Genomic DNA, 22,961 nt, shown 5'->3' on the forward strand with positions numbered 1-22,961 from the left:
ATCATTTTCAATATATAATTTGTGCAGGACCATTATTTTTGGCAATAGATTTTCTTTTATGGGAACAAAATAGAGTATATAAATTCTGCGTCACATGCTGGGAGAAAATCAGGGTGGCTACACACTTCTCACGCTTCAAGGATTTTTACTATAATCGAAATCTACAGGAACATAACACCTTCGAACTTCACTGCCTCGATGTGTCTTAGACAGACATGGTGAGAATGCATTCCTGTGAGTTTTACTTGCTGAAATAAAGCACACGTAGGTTTCAGTAGCCAAGCAGATGTGCTGACTTTACTTACAATCTTAGAAGCTACTTCATCTTTTCAAAGAATTTTGAAACAATAATCTGAAAAACCAATATGTCCATTTTAGAAATGGGTAAATTGGAGAAAATTGAATATACATGTGTTTATATATGTAGTAAAACTTGGAGCTGGGATTTGAGTCATCTAAAAATGGGTACAATTTCTCCCATCGAATAAGAAAATATAATCCCCTATGACAATGAAAACCATAACTTCTCCAATTAATCTTTCACAGTTTCATATGCTTCTACAGAACCCTGAGGTGGTCCCTAACATTTGATTGGCATTTTATCTTTTATACATGTCAAAGGCAATTTTTTATACATATTAAAAAATACCTAAGTTTGTGCTATATATAACATTTAAGCTTTTTAAATTAGTTTTTCAAAATTACTAAGTAGTTAAAAAATTCAAATATGGAGAAAATAATAAAAATCATATGCTCAGCACCTGGCTTTACCATATTCTCACATTATTCCGCATTTGCTGTGGTTATGGTTGGAGTTCTCTCTAAAATACTGTATTTCCATTACCTTCGCTCCTTCTCAGAGGTAATCTACTCTCATTAATTCAATGTTTACCATCTATAGTCAGGTTTTCTAATATTTCTACATTTGTATTTATCTCTAAGTAATATATTTAAAATTTTGCAGAATTTTTAACTCCATATAGAAGGTATTATATTACAGGTATTATTTTGCAAATTGCTTTGATTTACTTAACATTATGTTTGTGAGCTTCATCTGTATTAACCTATGTGTTGCTCTGGTTTATTTTGACTGCATTGTTTTTGTAGCACGCTATTTTATAACTCTATCAGACAATTTATTTATTCTCCTCTTGATGGACGCTTCAATTGTTTCCAATTCTTCCCTTTTTGAAACAGTGCCGCCATAAAGTTTTGAACATATCTGCTTTTGTACACATGGAAGAGTTTCTCTGCTAGACAAGGAGCTGCTGAGTTGTGGGGAGTACCTTATACACCTTCAACTTTGCTAGACATTACCAATTTACAATTCATTTGCTGTGTATGAGTCCCCTTTCTCCACATTCTTCTTCCTAAAATAAGTTGTGCGCTTTCTTGTTATCATATAATGACACCTACAATATACTATGATTCCTTTTTCCTCTTGACTCAGACCTCAGGGTAGTACTCAATTATGGTAACTGCTAGACTTTCTCCTCATCAAGATCATGGATCATAATTACACACAATGAAACAATCATATCTGTTCCTCCACCATGGTTTGCAGCGAGGGAGAAGTTTATTTCGTGGGAGGAAGAAATCAGGAATGTTGAGAATGGGCCCCTCTCTCTGCATCCATTTGGAGGGAATGTTTGATTAAAGGATGACAACAATGAGGTGTATCCTTTGCAAATAAGCATACTGATCTCACAGGGCAAGGTTCTTGGTGTTTTGTAGCCTGGGAATCACTAGCTAAACATCTGTGCCCGCCCCCCCGAAATTCTCCCAGAAAACCTCTATACTGAGAAGTTCATCTCATCTTTGGAATGAGACACCTTTTGTATGTGTTGCGTTACAGTTTGGGAGCCAGCAATTTTTGCCATCCTCCCTCCATCCCCCAGAAAGTGATAAGCCTATTTAGCCTGATGCTGCTCTGACTCTGATCCTCCATGCAGCATCAAGTTTGCCTGATATTATAGCAAGACATTAACCTCTTCAATTCCCAGTTGCCTCATTTATTACAGAGGCAACTGGGAATCAGAGAGGGAAAGCATTTTCTCAACACAGCCAGAAAGTAGCAAACCATGGAATGTAACCCAGTCCTTCTACTTCTTAGCAAAATGTTCTTTCTCCTGTACCATGCGTCCAAAATGATTCCTTTTCATTTCTCTAGTTTTTCCTCTGAGATTTTATTGGTATTTGCTAGATGAAATTGGGTTTTGTAATGTATTCCTATAAATAACATGTACACATGAACTTTAGTCTCAATATTATATAGGTCCTCTGCATGCAATATTCTATTCCCTGTCAAGTCTTATAGCTGCCGAATTTCAGAGCAGAAAGGGATCCTCAAAAAGTTGGCTCAACACTGTCGATTTCCAGATAAGGCAAAGGTGAAAAATGAAATATGAAAAAGTTATTTGCCCAGTGTCACACTGCTAGGAAGAGGCAAGGCCACTATCATGTTAACTTTTTCTAATTGTAACAGTAAAGAATAAAATGAGACTCAACTACAAAATCCTACCAAACAGAGATAACTACTATTAAAATATCATTGTCGGTTTCTCCAATCTAAGTATCTATTAAGAAGAAAATAGGTAAATAAATTATGGTATTTACTTAATACTACAATAATGACTACAATGCTCTTGGGTTTGATTTCAGTTTGGACATTTATTAGATATGTGACCTTGGGCAAATTACTTAATCTCCCTGACCCTCAGTTTCCCCATCTGTAAATACAGGGAAATAGTTTTCAGGATTAGATGTAATACATGAGAAAACTGAGAACAATATCTGCCAATAATTAGTGCTTGATAAAGCACAGCTATTGTTCTGTCTAAATAAGTGAAAGCATAGAATGTGCTTCATTATAATAGGAAAGATAGTTTTATATATGTATTCTATTCTACACTAAGCACACATATGGCTACATATGTATACACTCTAGTTTATATTTTTAAAATGAGTGTGTTTCTCTCTCCTTTTTTAAAAAGGGATCTATCAGATAAATCAGAAACTTGAGCTATGTTGACCATAATTTTATCTTAGAAATTGGTATCCTGCTGGACCACACACAGAAAGTAATAATGTCCTGGAACAATCAGTTAAGGAGAAGCATTTAGATCACACACCCAACACACCCAACTACACTTTGGTCTTGAGCAATTAGATTTATATGTGCATTACAGATCAGAAAAAAGTGACAAGGAGTATAAAATATGACCTTAGCTATCTACAAAAAATGTGTATTAATATGAACAATATGTATATAGTACACAAGCATATATTTAAATTGGGAGAAAATATGCCTGAATGGTATCATATATGTTTCTATATTTTCTGAATTCCCAATATGAATTATGATACTTTTATAATCAGAAAATTTATAAAAGAGAAATAAATAAAAGGATTCCTTCCCTCCCGTATGAATTGTTTATATCTTAACCGTAATACATTTTTAATTAATTTTAATTAGAAGGCAAAGACAAATCTTTGTGTGTCCAACTTAGACTGATTTAATACATTACAGTACGTCACGAGCTAGGCCACCCTTCTGTGCTTTTGCCTATGCTGCTCCAATTGCCTGTATCCCCTTTTCTCCTTTTGCCTCCAACACTCCATCATTACCCTAAGAAAAACCTAACCATATTTCCAGACATAACTTCTTTCTCCTCTTGAATTAAGATTTTATTAACTACTCACTAATAATTGACCTCTCCTGTCTTTGTGACCCATTGTAGCTTGAACATAAATTTGTCAGAAAACTGAAACAATTTTTTGCACCTTTCCAAGTTTATGTCTGTACCTTCAGATTACAGCCTCTGTCTAATTCATCTTTGTTTTCCCAGTGCTTAGCAGAATATGTGCACTGTGAATATTTGTTAAAGATAAGTAGAGAAGGAGAAAGAGAGAAGGAAGGAAAGATAGATGGACTCTGATAAACTAGAGCCAGATTAGTAAAGGACAATAGAGCTTCTGCAAGACAATTTTCTTTAAGACTGAAAAGAATTACTCTGAAAAGAAACTGGCTCTTTTCAGTATGAAGTTTTTATTTGTCTCCATCCTAACCCAGTTATGATTGTGTGCAGGTCTAGGGAGAATAAAAGGGGCTGTGTGTCAATTAAAAGGTCTGTTTCATTAGACTCAGTAATGATTTGAGATCCAAATAACTCTGCTGTGGAATACTTCTCTATACAACTCAACATAACATACTTCACAAGTGCAGAGGTGTTTGCATCTTGGTAGCAAATGTGCCATCATAGACCAGTGGACACAGTACTGTTAAAATAAGGGCAAAATGGTTTTGGAGGCCAGTAGCTGGGAAATCTCCATCAGACAAGTGGTCCTGGCTGTGACATCAGCAAATCTTGAGAGTGGCTGACATTCAGTAAATAGTGGTGGCAGAAATAGTCTGATTCTAAGGCCAATGAGAGCTATCTCTGCTTAAAGCAGAGACGTGTCTTCCTGGAGCAGCATCTCTGTAGAATTGTTGAGGCTGGTGGCTGTGGAATCCTGAATTAGTTAACAGAAATTAACTAATTAATTAATTTCTTCACAAATTCATTTACCATATATTTGCCTAGTACTTAGCTACTCTAAGTCGTAATCCCAAGTTTTTGTAGATGGACACATGCTAAGGAACAAAAGAAATGAATTTTCTGTCCTCATGGAGCTACAGTTCCAGGAGGAGGAGAAAAAATGAATAAGTAGATGAGTAAATAAAGAATGTAATTTCAGGTATGCACACCCAGGATATGAAAGAAGGGAATCAAGGATGACGTCTAGGGTTTAGAGAATGGTTATATCATTTACTGAAATGTAGAAGCATAGGAGTTTCAGTGGGCAACATCAAGTGTTTGATCTTGGACAAGTAAATTTTGTGACACTGACTCGTTATTGGTGGAAATGATTAAGACTTAGATATAAGAGTATGGAGCTTGATGGATGGGTTGGAGCACTGCAAGAAATCTCCATGGCGACAAGACGAGCATGGAATTAGGGATAAGAGCATTGGTAGTGTAGCCTGGAGCAATAGATAAAATCTGACAGCCAGTGTCTGCCTGGACTGATTCATAATCTATATATTCCACCTGGGTGTATTCCCACATAGGTTTAAAGATGGTTATTCTGAAAGGAAAGGAACTAGAACTGTTAGGAGAGTATGTGGGAACTTGAAGTAAACAAGAATTGAATGTTAATCTTGATGTGATCTCACTGATACCTACAAATTAATAAGGTATGGCATGTTCCGGCAATAGATACACATGCAAAATGCTATATAATGTCTAACAAAGTGTTCCTATGTGATTATTTATTTTCATTGTATAATTTAATTCAAAATTAACACTTATTAATGCCTACAGATAAGTGATATATTAGTGGAGACAGTGTGGTATACTGGGAGGGTACTGGATTTGGAGCCAAAGTGAGGTAATTCTCCTTTAATGAAGAACTTGTTGTCTCAGTTGCTGGAGGTCCTATTGGCAGACAATCTTCAGCTGTCACCACCTTCAGAGATTGTTTCAGCTGCAGGGAACCATGTTTCTCAAGTTCACATCCCTTCCTGGGGTGGCCCGCATCCAATGTGGAGAGATGTGTGGGGAGACCACAGAGAGAGCTATGCCTGAAAAACCCCAACTGTTCTCACACCGGATGTGTGAGTCTTTCTAGCCCAGGCATCAAACATGTCAGTGAAGCCTTTGAGGTGACCTCAGGCCCAGCCGTCACCTGCTGCAACTGCATGAGAGACCCCAAGCGAGGATTCACCAGCTGAGCCCAGTCAACCCTCTGGTGAGCAAAACAAATGAGGGCTAGTGTTTTAAGCCACTGTTTTAGGGTGGTTTGTTCACAGCTATAAATAACTGCAACGATAATTAAATTACTGCTTCCAGCCTCAATTTCTCTATCCATGATACAGGAATAATTTTATTAAAACTTCTCAAACCTATCTCATGAGTGTATTGTGGAAATAACCTTAACAGTATATATTAACTTGCTTTATGAGCTATAAGAGGCATTAGAGGTGCAATTTATTATAATTATCACCATAAATCATCATTAACTTGGAAGAGAGTGTACAAAATACCGAAAAAGCCTAGCCCCTGATTCAAGGAGCAATGATATCAGCTTTCAGTTCACGATTATTTATCCTAACCATATAGAGATTTGTGGCACCATCTACAGAAAAACATTTTAAAATGTAAACAGCAGGGTCTGGAATGGGAGGGGGAAAATGGAACTCAAGAAGTGGATTTAAAAGTAATAAAGTAAATTTGCTTTTGCTTATCAAGCCTTCTGTACGGCTCAGATCAAAAGTATATTTTCAGGTATGCTTATAGAAGGCACAATTTTGTCCACTCCAGCTTCGAACATGGAAAGTTGGCACTTAGCAATTTCCTTTACACTCATTGCCCCATCCTTTTTGTTCTCTCCCCTATATACTTTGAATGTCTGTATCTCCAACTAGATGTGTGTCTTTAAAGAAACAAATCCAGAGATTTTTCATAGTTGTTCCCCAAGAGTAACCATCAGAGCACTTCGTGAATAGAAGGTACTTAATACATAGGTATAAAATAGATAAACATAAAATCCAAACAGTACAAATATGATTTGAAAGACAATGGAGGATCAATGATAACTTACTACTAAGCTCTTTATTTAACTGAAAATTAAGAATTCAACTACCAGTTTAAACTGATTTTTCTTTTCTTTTTTTTCTTTTCTAGATTCCAAGATTTCCCCCTAGCCTGCATTAGTGCAGCCTGCCGAATACTGCAGTCCCCACTCCTCCTTTGCCTTTCCAGGCACATTGTGGGATTGCACTTCCTGAGCCCCTTGTGGTAAACAGTTGTGGTGAATTGTGAGTATAAGTGATGTGTTTCACTCTAGATGGAGCAATTTAAATTCTGGTTCTAGACCCTTCCAGAGCTCTTGTTCCCTCTGATAGAGATCTACAAGGTTCTAGGTGGTGGCTCCTCCATGAGACTGGCTTCCTTAGTGACTATGATAAGCAGAAATACCTCCTCCCCCTGATGACCTGTAATGGATATGTAGAATGAACAAGAAATAAATGCTGTTACTTTTTAAGGATTTGATATTTTTTGTTCATTTTTTTAAAAACTTTTTCCCCACAGCATAACTTCCTGTATGGCCTTACTAATAGAGCCCCTAACACCTAGCGACCAGAACTGATTGATGGGTTTGGCAAAGTTGGAGGACAGAAGCAGCACAGCTCAGGTACAATTTCTCTCCTTTCCAGTTCTTTGTCAGTGGAATATAAATTGCTTTAGTAATTCAGCACTTAACCTGAGATGCCAGCTTGTTACCATAGAGACCACAAGCCAGCACTTCTAATGACTGAATCATATGCACTCTTTAGGCTTTCCAAACTTGCTGTTAAAATAGCCTATAGTGTCTCAAATTATATTTGGAGTTGTCTTAGGTGAGTTCCCCCGGAGAAAAGGCTGAGACAGAGATTTTTACGCAGAAGGTTTAGTCGGGAGTGCTGTCCAAAACACCTGTGACTGAGTGCAGAAAACAGAATTGGCCAGAGGGAGAAGCTGAACTGTGACGCAGTCACAAGGCCTCAGCTGATGGTATGGGGAGCTGTTTAGATGGCCCTTTATATTTGTCCTGGTTGAAGAAAAAGGGCTTTGTGACCCTGCATCAACCACTCATCAGATAAGGCCGATCACAGAAGAGGAGGTATAACTTTCAGCTAGGCAGCTTCCCTCAGTGCAGGGCAATGCCTGGGAAGGGGCTCAGCCGTGAGCCATCAGCAGCTGACACTCTGGCAACTGAAGGAGCTTATGCCTCTGTTCTGAAGGTGGATTCTGTGTGGTGCAGCACAATATCCACTCCAAGCGTAGTATGAATTTCTAATAAAATCACTGGAAGCCTGTACCAGGTTATCTCCTATGGAAACCATCATGTCTTAGTTTTTGTCTACAATGATCTGTCCACTTGAACTGTTATTTCCCTATCTCCAACTGCCAAAACATATTTATCCTTAATGATTTAGCTCAAACAGCATCCAGGAAAACCCTCCCAGGAAATATCTCCTAATGGTGTTCCCAGTCATGATTTTTAAAATTCTTTTGCACTTTCTTGGCACTCTGCACAAATCCTGTGTTATAAGTTTCCTTTGAATGAGGAAAAGTTCCTTTAAGTGGGGCTGCTCCTCAAACCCAAGGCATAGAGAAACTAAGATGAAAGATGGTAGGGGTAGGGGGATATCATGATGGATTCCGATAGAACACTATAGTGCAATTTGTTTCTCTGGGGTGCCACACAGATGACACTAAACCTGTGAGTCCAGCATATCTTGTCCCATGTCCTGTCATATAAGCTAGAGTCTTCTCTTTTTTTACCATATTATATGGACTGTTTCTCCATTATTATTCCTAAAGCTTTGGTAGATGATTGTTTAAATGTTCCATTCCTGACTTGGCCTTGTTTCAGAGTCTTAAAGGGAGAGCAGATCATTTCAATTCCTTCTCAGGCCTTCTGTCCCTATTCCCCAGCCCCAATTCCGCCCCCAACCGAGGCTGAATCCAGCATGGTGGTTGTGGTGTTACTTATCGAGGGATGTAGCCCAGAGGGAGAGGGAAATGTCAGAGACTATGAGTCTGGGCTGTCAGGTGTAACTGTTCTTTTCCAAGTAGAAATCCTTCCTACAGAGTCAACCTCTGATTATCTGTTTTAATTTTAATTTTGCAGAGAAGCAATTTCTTTATACTTTGAATTAAAATTATTCATACAACATATTTTATTTCCTCATTAGACCTTAATTTACTTGAGATAAAGAGTATATTTAGAAAAATCACTAGAAGCCTAAATTTCCCCATTTGCAAAATGAGTGGCTCTAATTTTTCAAGGGCCCTTCCATCTGCAGAACTTGCTGATTTTATGCAAGTCAGCCCAAAATGATAGGATGTCACAACTCTAGAAAGGTTGAGAATACCTTATCTCTGATTTCCATATTAGTTTGCTGGCAGATATGCTGCCTACATCTTTCTATTACTGTCAAGTAAAATAACTGCTCTGGAACAGAGTGAGAGAATAACACAAAGAGAGTAAAACAATGAAATTCCACAACAGCCATCACCAGGAACTCAGGGGCAATTTGACTTAAAGCAGCTTGAAATTTAAAAAAAAAAAAACCAACAGAAAATGCAATCTGTTTTCTCAGTTGCTTCCTGTTTCTCCTTTAAACAAGCACACTGTACCTCCCCAAAGATTTTCCCCTAAAAAGGAAACACATTGCACAGCTTGACCTATAATTTAAATCACAATTAAGCTTCCAGTTAGAATGTATCTTTGTCATAAATCTGCAATAAATCCCCTAGTGTTCCGTTAAATTCCCTTATCCTCTTAAACAGCATGACCCCAGTTTTATTTTCCCTAGACATAAAATGCTGAATTATAGCTTGTTTATGAGTTTCATGAATAAGACTAATTTGATTGCCATTTGCAGGGAAATTCTCACCAGGTTGTTACACTCCTAGATCCCATTAACTAATAAAAAATATACAAAATAAAAAGTACTCCAAATTAGTCTTCCAAGCAGAATTGCTGGCAACATTTCCTTGTATACAAAGAAGATGCCACCAACCAGCACTATTAAGAACATTTTCTTCCTGTTGCCCCTGCTTAGCACTTCTACCTATGCTAAATCCAATCTGCTTTTTATAAATATTTACAAATCTACCTTTTAGTCTGTTATAGCATTTTTTTCTTGTGAGACATTGCTTCTTCCCTAGGAATTCACTCCCCATGAGCGGTGTCAAAGTGGTTCAGATTATATGTTTTTGACCTAAATCTGGGTTCCCACTATAAATCCAAGCTTGACTGAGAATGTCCAAGCATCTGCTGAAATAGGCCAGCTGGAGTTTCAATGACTTGAGAGCTTCAGTAGTCACATGGAAAGGACAATTACTTGAAGCATTAAGACTCATAGCTACTCCTAGGGCAGTATAAGATTGTTGTAAAAAGTTATGCTTTATAATCAATAAAATAAGAACTGATATCCACAACAATATAAGCTCCATAAGGCAGAAATTTTTGTTGTACTGTTCACTAACACTGTAGGCACTCAAGCATCTGTTGAATGGATGGATGGACTTTAGTCCTGGCTCTGCTCTATGATCAAAGTCTAGTTCCATGATCCAGCTTCTTCATCCGTAAAATGGAGATAATAATAAAAGAATTGTTGAATTACAAGACGTAACTTATGAAAAGTGTTTTGAACTTGGCATAGAACAAGTATACATTAATATTTTAAGCAATAAACTTAATCATAAATAAGATGACTCAAGCTAAGTCTGAAATAAAAGATTATTTTAAATCCTTGAAGAGCAAAGATGGAGAAAACTGTTGTTTGAAAGTTGCACATGTTGTTTCTTCCCCTAAACTGTGAAGGATTGAGTTAAGCTTTTAGACACAAAAAGCTTTTGTTTTTGTGAAATTATCAGAATGAATACTTAGGTTTATACAAATCTAGAGCGATGGTTCTCTGCTGGAACAGAAAGCGTTTAGACATGCAGCACCAAGGAAATAAACAGCTTTGCTTATTATTTTAACACGTTGATATTAATGTAGGCAGAGTTTGTTTCTGTTAAAAACTTGTTTCTTTACTGTGTATGGATCTAGATCATTCTATACCTGTATGTTATTGCTTGTCCTTATAGAAGTATATGAGCGTTTTTTTTTTTTCCAAGCAGTTACCAATAGGAGATTGGGAGACGAGACCTGGAAATGACAGAAAAGACTTGGAGACATGATTTTCATTGCCCATTGACAAAGAACATAAAGAAAACAAGATATGGATTGCTGAAGCCCCCCCTGAACTCTACTGTGAATGCCCCAGCAATGCTATATTTTGAAGGAAAAACCCCTCAAACTATTAGAAATGTATTGATGTTACACTATCCCTGATCTGAAATCTCTTGAGAACCAAAGGGCAGACCCTACCCTTATGGGTGGGAATGGAATTTTGGGAGAAGGCAGTATAGGGAGAGTGGAGACTGAAGGGAATAAACAGGGGGATGACCTATCTGCCATCCGCTCAAAATCGGGTAGAGGTGGAGTGGAAGTCAGTGTTTGAAGATGAGGCCAGAATGCGAAAGGGAGGAGAGAGAGTGATCAAGGTAATTCCTAAGTTTCTATGCATGTTAATGTTTGATGGAATATGCAGGTAATTACCTAGGAATTTAAATAAGGATAAAAATAACAACAACAAAACCACCACCAAGGTCCATTTGAAAAATCTAGAAAACAGAGAATGAGTGTTCTCTGGTTTAGAAAGAGTGAACACCTTTATAATCTTTACGTGTTCATGTAGTTGTTCGTCTGTTCAGTAAACATTTATGGAGCACAAGTCTGTGACAAGAACTGGGCTGCATGCTAGGTTTACAGACATTAATAAGGCAGGACCACTGACATCAAGGTGTTCACAATGGGGAGAGACAAACATATAAATGAGTAAATACAATAACCTGTAACAGGAGTCTGTGTGTGTAATAAAGGAGCACAAAGGAAGTGTGGTAGCAACTAAGGAAGTGGCGATACTTAAATTATGTTCTTTCAACCTGAAACTGGAGCTGTTCCATAGCATAGGAGAAGCTCTTTCTTACTTTATAAGTCAAAAAAGCAGCACAGGGGAAAATAAATGGTTCCAAGAGCCCTCTGAAGCAAAAAGCTAGAATGTATATTCCACAGCAGATTACTCAGCCTTGTGAATGTCACAGTGGTCACTGATGGTATTACACAAATAGAATCCTTTGCTAGCTGGTAAAACAAATTTTCAATGTTACGTCAATAAGAAAAAATCGCTACCATTAACTTGCTGAACCTGAAAATATTGATCGGCTTGTGAAATATATTGTATATTTCAATCCTCAGCATTTTTCAAGTCTTTTAAAAAATCTATTCTTGCCCTTTACCTTAACAGAAAGCAGCAAATGAACCCCCTAAACTTATTTATATTCAAGCAATATTTATTGTCTACCATGTGCTAGGTAAGTGAGGTACGTCACAGTAGGAACAGAGGTCAGAAGAAAAGTTTGGTTAAAGGGTTAAGGGACTACAGAAGAACTTGCAAACAATTATTCCAAAAATGGATCAGATTTTGAGTTTGAAATATAAATAGAAATTCACATGCAGGTAGACATGGAGAGGAGAAGAGCATTTCTAGTTCAGCATGTGCAAAGACACAGAGATGGGGAAGAGAAGATCAATATTTCAGGAATGACACAAAGTTGTTTAAGATGGCACATAAAATGCTCCATAATCTGGCTTCTGTGCATCTCCTACACTAAATCTTGCTATTTCTCGCCTCATACACTAAGTTTATTGTCTACGCCCTTGCCTGTGCAATCTACTCTATTTATAATGTCTTTCACTCTTCTCTCCCTCTGGTTCTGTCTTTATACATGATACCTCCACTCAACTACGGACTCCTTGGGGACAAATCCACATCTTATTCATCTAATACAATTCTTAGCATAAGATATACATTTTATAAGTACCTATTAAATTCATTCATTCATTCATCTATTCATTAACAAAGTTATCTAACTTTATTTTTGTTATTAGTTGGTGCTAGGTTCACAGTAGTGAATAAAAAAAGACCTGGTAATCTAGGAAGAAACAGTAGGAGATGAGTCTAGGAAAGCAGATTGAGAATAAATTACGAAATGCCAGGCATGCCACTTTAAAGAGGTCAGAACTAATTCTGTAGGCAATTTTCACAAGGGTTTATGCAGAGTGGAGGGATATCGTATTTCTGATATAGAAACACGTATTTTGTAGAACTTTAGACAGGACAGAGACTGGAGTAAGTATTGTTGAAGTAGGAATTTAAGTCAGAATTTAAAGAGGAAATACTTGTGACTGGAGGACTCCAGAATGATATAACAGGTAGAGGAAACGTTAATTACGGAAGAGGCAGATTTTGTGAAAAAAAAATCTGAGTGCAGACTCTATGTGGATCTAGAAAGAACTGAGTTGGTAACAAAAGGGAATAAATTGGAGGAAGATCAAGCACATGAGTATGGATCCGAAATAAAAAATAATAAGGGACCACTATGACAGAGTGAGAACAATAAAATGAGAATAACATTGAGAAAGAGGAGCCAACAATCATCCTGTAAAGGAAGGGATGTGGCAACGCAGAAGAGAGATGAGACGAGCAGCTTTGGCTATAAACCTCCATGGAAGTGATAAAAACCAAGGAGAGCTGGAGAAACTGGAGGAGCAAACATGAAATAAGTAAGAAGAGACTGGATTTTATGAGTAGTGAGTGAAAATCTTTTCTTAAGAGCTGGTACTAGACTTCTTTTTCTGTTTATTTTTTTTTTTTAGGAAAAGCTACTTTGAATGTGGAATGTGAGAATCTGAAAGCAAGGCTTGGCAGGAGCAAAACAAATATCACTGATGTTCTTCGTGAAAAGTAAATGAGAAGACCTCCTCCAACGTGGTTGACTCAACTTCCTTTCATAGACTCACAGAAGTACTGGGTAAAATGTCACTATTGTTATAGAAACCATATACCAAACTCAATAACAAAAAACAACAAACAGGAAATTCTCAGTGCCAGAAACAAATGGAAAATTTGAAGGACAGGAACTGATGCCAAGGCAGCCCTCCAACACTTTATACTTGGCTATAGGACTCAGGAGGCGGTATCTGGGTTTTAATGCACGAGCACAAGGCCTTGAGCTTCAGTGATGCAGAGGTGTTGCAACAAGGCCCTTAGGTCAAATCTGGAGCCTTAAAGAACTGCCAGTCACTAGGACAGGAAAAACTACCTACTAGTCTGGGGAAGAGGCAAATAAGTTTGTTTTTTTGCCTGGGGCTTTGGATAAGGGGAAAAACAAAAGGTACCTGTGAGAAATCAAAACCTCAGGCCTGCAACTGATATAAATTTACAACATCTGCATAATCCAGGAACCACAAACTGAGAAATAATCATTTACGAATGCTCCAGGATATTTAACAGCCAAAGAACTCTGGCAGAAGGAAATACATAACTACTCTGAAGGGATTCTTTCACAATTCAGGGCATAAGAGACGCCCATAAACAAATGAACCTCATCCCACAACAGCACCACAGGCAGAAAGAAATCACTATGGGTAAGAGCCAGCACATGTTGTAATTAGCACATGTAGAATTAGGAACTCAAAAGCTGGAAATCACAGAAGTACCTGAAAGAGAAGATAACATAAATTTATTTAACTTGATTAAAGAGACAAAATAATAGAAATCATAGTGAAAGAATAGGCAGATTTCACAAACCAAACAGAACACGTAATACTGAAAACAGCATTGTCATTGGAATGAAAATGAATGGGGCTAACCAGATCTCATAGGTGAATGAATATAATCATGACCTTTTCTATTCCTCATTTTCAATTATGCTCAGCTGTCTTTCTTTCCAAGTTTGCCAGACAGGTTACACTTGGTGTATTCAAAATGTGCTGCTACTCACTACAATTTTACAATATGAACTTCCTGTCATTATCAATTCATCCCCTGCAAATAGCCAAAATTAATCTCTCAACAAAATGAATCAACCTTTCCTTATTTCTGCAGTGAAGGTAAAGTCTTTCATTTTTTCTTCCGTTCTAGGTTCCAGGGAGAGAGGATTCACCCAGCTCCCTAGAAGAGCTCCTTTAGGACTCCAAAATTAGGGAAGTGCACCAGGGAAAGAGGTTCCCTCCCAATGGCCTGGAAGAGTTATAAGACCAAATCTTTCTGGCTTTAACGGCATCCTTGCTGGTACTGCTGCCTTTCACACATGGACTAAGACTCCACTAGCCTGCCACAGTTGAAGCTTTCAAAAGCCTTTGATCTATGGTGATAAAACAAGTACTTTATAACACATCTACCCTATACTCTAACTTTACTTCAGTCCTCATCTCTCCAAATTATGGGGGGTCTTTGTGCCTCGGTCTTCTCCACTTCCCTGTGGTGATCTCAGGAGGCAGAGCTGTAAGTCAGCCATTAGTGATTTCCTCAAGACCACCCATGCTAACAGAAATTCCTTAGTGTCTCTGGCCTGCACAAAGGTGAAAACTGATACAGATCTCTCTTTTAAAAGCAAACTTCATTTTAATAAATACTTTTAGTGGACCGGTTAGATGTGTATATTCTTATAACTTCCCTGAAGTTCTCATCTAGCAAAAGTGCATTTGCATATGTTTTCATCCATTTTTGTTAAATATATCCACTAATTATTAATCCATTAAATAAGCACAAAGGCTAATAATGTCTGTCTTAACACTTATATTTTCACCCCAAAGAACTCTTTATCTCACAAGTCGATAAAATCCACATTAGAGGTTGTTGGCAAATAAAAATTTTTTATTCAGGAATGAAATCAAAGGGACATAGCTGAAAATAAATGTATTAAGATTGAATAGAATCAATATAAGTGAAGAGCTGTGGAGTGTAGGGAATGCAGGAATTAAGGTAGACAAATTTAACTGCTTAACTAAATTGATGTTAGGCCTGTAATGATTGACATTACAGAAGGGGTGGGATATGAGAGTAAATAAATGAATTCTTTCTTAAACAAAAAAACCCCACAAAACTCATTTTACTCTCTTAAGCAGAGAAAGAATTTTAAAACATAGGCCCATTCTTGGTAGTTTAATACTGGTGTGCCGAATAACTGCAAAGCCATTCCGATGCCAGGAAAGCAACTTTAAACATAGGGTCATTTAGGACGCTGGCCGCACTATCTTTTCATATGTAACCTCTGACAGCTCCACAGTGCACTCTGACGCCAAGCTCTTCCTAACTCATTAGTACCAATGTGCTCAACTGTGAGTAAACTGGCCAGCTTTATTTTTTTTTAAGGAGAGAACAATACACTCTAATAACAGTATGTTACTAGTACTGGATTCTGTACACGAAGAGGAGTATTATAAAATATTTACCAGTACGCACTCTGCAGCTAGACCGCTTGGGAACAAATCCAACCTTCTCCACTTACTACTTAGAAGTTGCTAACTTTTCTGTGACTCAGTTTGCTCATCTGTGAAAATGAAAACGGTATCACGGATTTCATTGGGCTGCTACGAGAATTTTAAAAAAGCCCTTTGAATTGAGGCACACTGGCCTCAACAGTAGTTGTCCTAAGTTGTTTCCAAAAAAGTTCTCTGGAATGTTCGTTCTGCCACTGTTATCCTTACACAGCTTTCCAGGGTAAGGAGAGGAACACCTGTTGGTCCAGCCGTGCTCCCCTCCCCGCACACTTTCTCCCTGGGGCTCAGCACGGCCCTCGGCAGCGAAGACAGCCGTCCCCTCCGACAGCAAGAGAAAAGCCCGCCACGCTCCGAAGCCGGACGGGCGGAGCCAGAACGCGACCGGAGTCCTTCGAAGGCCGGCGCCTCCCCAGACCCAACAAAGTGCAGCTTCCACTTTTGAGGAATCTGAGCCAACCGGGGAGACTCCGGGGCTCCTGAATCAAGAGGAAGGCACCAGGAGTCGCTCCATCCTCCCGCCCGACCGCCGCCGCTCTGAGACCACAGCACTGTGTACCGGCGAATCCCGCCCGCCCGCGAGAAGGCGGGGTCTCCAGGACACCGCCCGCCGCCGGACGGGGCCCAGGGAGGGGCGGGGCCGCCGAAGGGCAAGGCCCCGAAGCTGAGGTGCGGGGCTGCCCGAAGCGTGCCGGACGCCGATCTCAACGTATGCCGCCTGCTCCTGTAGTCCTCGGGCCCGAACCGTCACATCGCCGGAGCTGTCATTGTCGCGACCCTCCTTCCTATCTCCCTATCACTTTGATTGTCCGATGGGAAAGAAAAATGGAACCCCTAAGTCAGGCATTTTCTAGGCACCAGCCAATGAAATAGGCAGTGGAAGTGGGGTCCTTTGCTCGCGCCGAAATTCAAAGATATAAATAGTTCCGGTCCCGGTGCAGAGCGCGGGGTCAGTGTTGCAGCCGCTATGGAGGAGTTTGCATCCTAGCCCTCGAAACCGGGCAAGGTTGGCCCGCTGTGCGCGCTTGTGACCAGGAAGGGGTTTGCGGGTGCCCCGAGGCTAGACAGTTCGACGCAGAGGTGAGGCGGGTGCGTGCGCGCGCCGGTTGGGCCTAGCCCGGCATTCCTGGCGGGAGATGGGGGCATGCGGGTGGGGGAACGAGTAGCAAGAAAGAACTTCAGACCGAAATTCGTTCTAAAGAGTTTCTAGCAGAATCGCTACTTCCTATCCAGCCTTGGAGTAGGGCGAGGAGGTGTTGACAGAAAGGCCTGGTGAGGCGAGGGAACAGCCTGAGTGAAAGCAAGAGGCTGGAGAGTATATGAAAGTCGTGTATTTGATAAGTATTTGCTGACCCTCTCGCCCTGTGTGCTTTTGAGTCAGGCACTGTTCGGGCATACAGCGGTGGACGTAGGGTTGGATAGACGAATAAGTACTGTTTAGTGTCAGCTTTAAGTGCAATGAGAGAAAAAAGAAGCGGAGTGAAAGGATGGATAACGGTGCTTTATCATATAGGAAGTCAGGAAGGACCTCAGTAGGGTGACATTTGAGCAGAGACGTGAGTGTAGTAAAGAGGAATAAGCCACGACAGTGTCAGGGAGAAGGACATTGTAGGCAAAGGGAATGGGATGTGAAATAATCAGTAGTCTTTGTGAGCTAGAGTGTGATAATGATGGAAGGAAATCCTGGAAAGTAAGTAGTTGGCTTCCAGGTAGAACGTTACGGTTTAGTTAACTTCCAGATAGTGACTAACTCTTGTTACGTTTTTAAGTTAGAGAAAGACATCTACATGAGAAGGAATAGCTTGGCAAGTGGCTGTTTTATTTCTATTGAGCTGTTATTCTTAAATGTTTTAGTTTTTCACATTCACTGTAATTCCAACGTTACATTCCACTTATGTGGTGTTACTTCTGTTCTGTACAGAACTACTTTGTGGACTGTTTGGTTTCTAGCAGAGGTTTTCCTGTCCAAGTCGGTAGTGAAAATGCATATTAAGTCAATCGTTCTGGAAGGATTCAAGTCCTATGCTCAGAGGACTGAAGTCAATGGTTTTGACCCCCTCTTCAATGCTATCACTGGTTTAAATGGTAGCGGGAAGTCCAACATATTGGACTCCATCTGCTTTTTGCTGGGTATCTCCAACCTGTCTCAGGTAAAGTGTAAACTTTCTGATTTATGTGAATTTAAATTTGGGGAATCTCAAGGGAATCGTCATTGAACTTGGAAACTGTTGCCAATATTCTCTTCATGTGCATTTTTTACTTTATATCAATTATTTTATATCTCACCACACTCCTTTAAAGGTAGATATTATTACCTCACTTTTTAGGTGAGAAAATAGAAACTTAGAAGGGTTGCCCAAAGTTCATCCTCTTAAGATGTTTGGAACAGCATTGAAACTTAGGCATTGTTGCTTTAAGCCAGTCCATTCCAGAGTCTGGATTCCCCCTGCTGCATTATGGTGCCTTTTCAGGATCTACTAATGGGGTTGGATGAATAGTGAAATTCTTAGACACTGTTTTCCTTTAAATCTTTCAAATGAACTTTTGTTGAGAAGTGAGTGGAAAACAATTCAATTCAGGGTTGAAAAAGTCCTGTGGAGAAAGGCGCCCATTTCAGGTTGTTGCCCGTTTTCCTTGCTTTCGTTGCCTGTGAATGTGACTGCCTCTCCTTGGCTACTTAATGGATACTGCATGGGTAGTTTTCCAATAGCAAGAAACCTACTTTTAATGCCATTTTGTGCAATATGGGGTTTTGTAATTGATAAACTTTTATTTTGTTTTAGGTTCGGGCTTCTAATTTACAAGATTTAGTTTACAAAAATGGTCAGGCTGGTATTACCAAAGCCTCAGTGTCGATCACCTTTGATAATTCGGACAAAAAGCAGAGTCCTTTAGGATTTGAGGTTCATGATGAAATTACAGTAACAAGGCAGGTGAGTGGCTGCTCAGTATTTGCATACCTGACAACTTGCATGTCTGTTGTGTGTTTTGGCGCTATAACTTTGCTGGAGAGAGAAACTTTGTAGTAAAATTGATGCATCAAATACTGACTAGATTCCTTAAGAATATCCCCTTTATGTTAAAATTTTGATTGAGCGATTCCATCATTTACCAAAAAGATTGAAAGGGATCTGAAAAGTCATCCATCTGTATAAGTACTCAACAGTGCTTAACTCTTGAACCCTACCTGAATCTTCTCTTTCTGTGCTGGAACACCTATAGTACTTTTAATTTTGCTATCTTCTGAGGTAACCCCTTCTGGTTTTGGACAAGTCTAATTAGAAAGTTATTCCTATAAATGGAGCCAAAGTGCTGTCTTCTAGTTTTCCACATTAATCCTAGTTCTCTTGAGAGCACCAAGAGCAAGTCTAATTTATACCATAATTCAATAGTTAAGTGTTCTGTAAGTCAAAATGTTTCAGTGCTAAATCTCTCTAGGTGTTTCAGTTGATACTTAGTTGTTTCTAGTTCCTTCGTTTGTCTAATCACACTGAACACGAATTTGCTTTCAGGTCTTTATATCTTTTTGTTTTAATGCATGGCACCTCAAAATACATATACCAGAATTGGTCAAATTAAGCAGAATTGTCACTTCTTTCATTTAAGTACTCTACTTGAGTTTTTCCCAATATGACATTGGAGAGTTCATAATACATTATGATATATCATATCTGATTTACTTAAAAATCACTCTAATTTTTCTCATGTGTATTACTATTTGGCTATGTTACTGCCATTTCTGTATGTAAACAGATTTTTGAAACCATTGCAGGACCTTGTATTTGTCCCTTAAAATCTTTGTTTTGAATTATAGTCAATGTTTTTAGTTTGTCAGTTTTATTTTTAAACATTCTTTTAGCTCCCATTTACTCTCCTTCTTAGCATTATGTAACTCATATTTTTCTCTCTTTTTTAATGAAAGCCTCTGGTAAAAAGAAAAGTGTTCACTAGGTTGGGACAGAATCCTATTCTTTCTTGTTAAGCATCCATCAAATAATTCCCCTTTAGGGATTTTCAGTGAGTCTGCTGATTCACCTGAAATTCCTGTCCGCGTGCAGTCCACATGCCTGTAGCTTCAGCGGAATTTTCTTTCTTTCTTTTTTTTTTAAGAGATCGGCACCTGAGCTAACAACTGTTGTCAATCTTTTTTTTTTCTTTCTTTCTTTCTGCTTTTTTCTCCCCAAATCCCCCCAGTACATAGTTGTATATTCTAGTTGAGGCACGTGGGACGCTGCCTCAATGTGGCCTGATGAGCAGTGCCATGTCCCCGCCCAGGATCCGAACCAGCGAAACCCCAAAGCACAGGGCACAAACTTAACCACTCAGCCATGGGGCTGGCCCCCAACGGAATTTTCTTATAAAGGCTTTGTCAAGTTACTTATGGGTATAATAGGTCTATTCAAATATGTTAATATATGATCCACCAGCCTAATAATCCTGTCAGGAAAAGAAATGAATTAACATTTCCTCAGTATTTATTAAGTGCTTGATGTGTACTGGGCAGTCTTGAGTGCACTGGGAAGTACAGATAGAAAAAAAAAAATGAGGAACAGATCTTGTCTTTAAGGACCTCATAATATGATAAGTGAGACAGTCATTCCTGATCAATGACAATGTAAGTGCTGTCGTAGAGGATGAGCTAGCTGACGTCTGGTCTAAGTTGTAGTTAATGAACCCTGTGCTGAAGCTCCATGAGTCCTCTTGTCTTTCATGTATTCACAAGTCATGTCTTTATCAGTTCTTGTCTAGGATTGATATGAAACTACTTGTGTTTAGTTTTAAGTATCTGACTTCTGTTCCTTTGGAAATTAAAAAGTGGAGGAAGAAGGGTTACACTCTGGGTGTGGAAAAATCAGAAAGAGGGTGATCAGGGCTAGAAGATATGTTTTACACATACTTGGAAACATAAAGCTAGAAGTGACTGTAGAGACCTCATCTAAGGCAGGGGCAGTTAGGAGGCTTGTACGTTAGCAAACTCCCTGGATTAGAAGCCAGTTGTCCTGACTCAATCTTGTATTCTTTTTGACCATGTCACACTTCCTCCACTATTTATTCAGAATTAGTTTTGTTTACTGTTAGTTACAGAAAAAACAAAGGAAAGATAATATATTTGGGAATTTATCATCTTAGCTCAAGATGTATGTTCACTTACATCTTTTAAAATACATCCCTTTTTAGGTGGTTATTGGTGGCAGAAATAAATATTTAATCAATGGAGTGAATGCAAACAATACCAGAGTGCAGGATCTCTTCTGTTCCGTTGGCCTTAATGTCAACAACCCTCACTTTCTCATCATGCAGGTATTTTGTTTGTGGTCTTTAATCTCTTTCATGATGGTTTTGACATCTTTTATTTTTTAAGTTATTCTTTTATAACTAAGTAGGAGAAATGTTTCTTTTTGGATTTCCCATTTTTTTAATCTACTATTATGTTGTTGTTTGGGCACCTGTTAAGAAATGCGGGTTAGTTATTTGTACTGATGTGTTCTAACACTGTATACCTTTGAATTTTGAAGACTATCCAGAAGTAATTTTCCTTGACTTTCATGTTGTTACTACAAGAACAGTACATGCTCACTGTAAAAAAATTTTTAAAATATTGTGTAATATATCTGTTTAATGTGTTGGAATAAAGCATTTTATTGTTTCAAATATATATTAAATTTTAAAATAGTTTCCTTCTTTAGAGACTTACTCAAATGGAAAATAAGGCTAAGGTTATCTTTCCCTTACATTATCTCGTTTGACCCATCCGTCTATCCTTTGAGAAAGTCATAGCCAGGTCAATGGCAGAATCCTGATGGGACCAAAATACAGTTATTTTCACTACATCACAGCCTCAAGTGAAAATTTGCTTCAAATGGATGTAAATTTTAAGTTAATATGATTCTCTCAGAGTTGGGTAGCAGGTGGTTTCTTTTTTTGGTTTTGTCTGTTTTTTTGGTACTAAATGAATCTGATGATTTTCTGGCATTGAAATAAAACATTTTACTATTCTGTTTGAGGCCTAGAAGTATGTAGTCTATTTCTAGAAATTATCTTGGAGGGCTATTCCTTCAAAAAAATCAAGAAATGTTCAATAAACTTATGCTAAAATTTATTTCTATACTTTTCTGTGTTAGAATTGGAGACTTCTACATCATTAGTATTAACTGTCTCAGAAATATGTATGATCTGAGTTAACTTTGTACCATTTAGTAGTTATTACTAGTTAATACCAGTGTAAATTGTATCACTGGTAAGTGAGAAAGTGAATAGCGAAGTTCTAGAATTATAAGGTACTTTTGGTCTCAAATCTAATAAAAGAAACATCTTTTCATGTAACAGCTTCAGTGCAGATAAATATACATGCCTTTAGGTTACCCTTTTTGTAATTTGTTATCATTTTAGTAAGTTTGCCATTTTATTTTCAGGGCCGAATTACAAAAGTATTGAATATGAAGCCTCCAGAGGTAAGAGTACTATTTATGGACGGTAAAAATAGTTATTATAGATTTTGTTTTAATCTTCTAGGTGATCAATTTTTTAACGTAATTTCTTCTATTATTAAAATTCTTGGAAACATGTATTTAAGAATGATTAGTAAAGAAAGTTTTCTTTTAAATATTGGCACTGTGCCCAATACATATGTTGTATATATTTTTAGTTATGTAACATGACCCTTCTGAGCCTTAGTTTCTTCATCCATAAATTGGAGTCAATAATCTTAGGTCTGTTCTGAGGATTAAATATGTATAAGAAAGGGCATGGGACGTTGCTAAGCAGTTCTTTCTAATAATTTTTTTAAATTGAGATATAATTGACTTTAGTTTCAGATGTACAACATAATGATTTAATATGTGTATATATTGCAAAATGGTCACCACAATAAATCTAGTTAACATCTATCACCACACAGTTAGAAACTTTTTTCCTTGTGATGAGAACTTTTAAGATTTACTCTTAGCAACTTTCAAATTATACCATACAATATT

The 22,961-nt window shown here is 38.2% G+C and overlaps 1 protein-coding gene across 1 annotated transcript in view; it reads left to right on the top strand.

Moving 5' to 3' along the window:
• Nucleotides 1-16,925: 16,925 nt before the first annotated feature.
• The window catches only part of SMC2 (structural maintenance of chromosomes 2), a 48,170-nt gene continuing 42,134 nt past the window's right edge, over nt 16,926-22,961 (top strand). The window contains exons 1-5 of the mRNA XM_046682053.1: nt 16,926-17,067; nt 17,909-18,137; nt 18,771-18,920; nt 21,166-21,288; nt 22,401-22,439. Of these exons, the coding sequence (XP_046538009.1) occupies nt 17,970-18,137; nt 18,771-18,920; nt 21,166-21,288; nt 22,401-22,439 (480 nt within the window). The 5' untranslated portion in view covers nt 16,926-17,067; nt 17,909-17,969. The remainder of the gene's footprint in view (nt 17,068-17,908; nt 18,138-18,770; nt 18,921-21,165; nt 21,289-22,400; nt 22,440-22,961) is intronic.

This window comes from Equus quagga, chromosome 1 (genome assembly GCF_021613505.1).
Source record: "Equus quagga isolate Etosha38 chromosome 1, UCLA_HA_Equagga_1.0, whole genome shotgun sequence".
Classification (NCBI taxonomy): domain Eukaryota; kingdom Metazoa; phylum Chordata; class Mammalia; order Perissodactyla; family Equidae; genus Equus; species Equus quagga.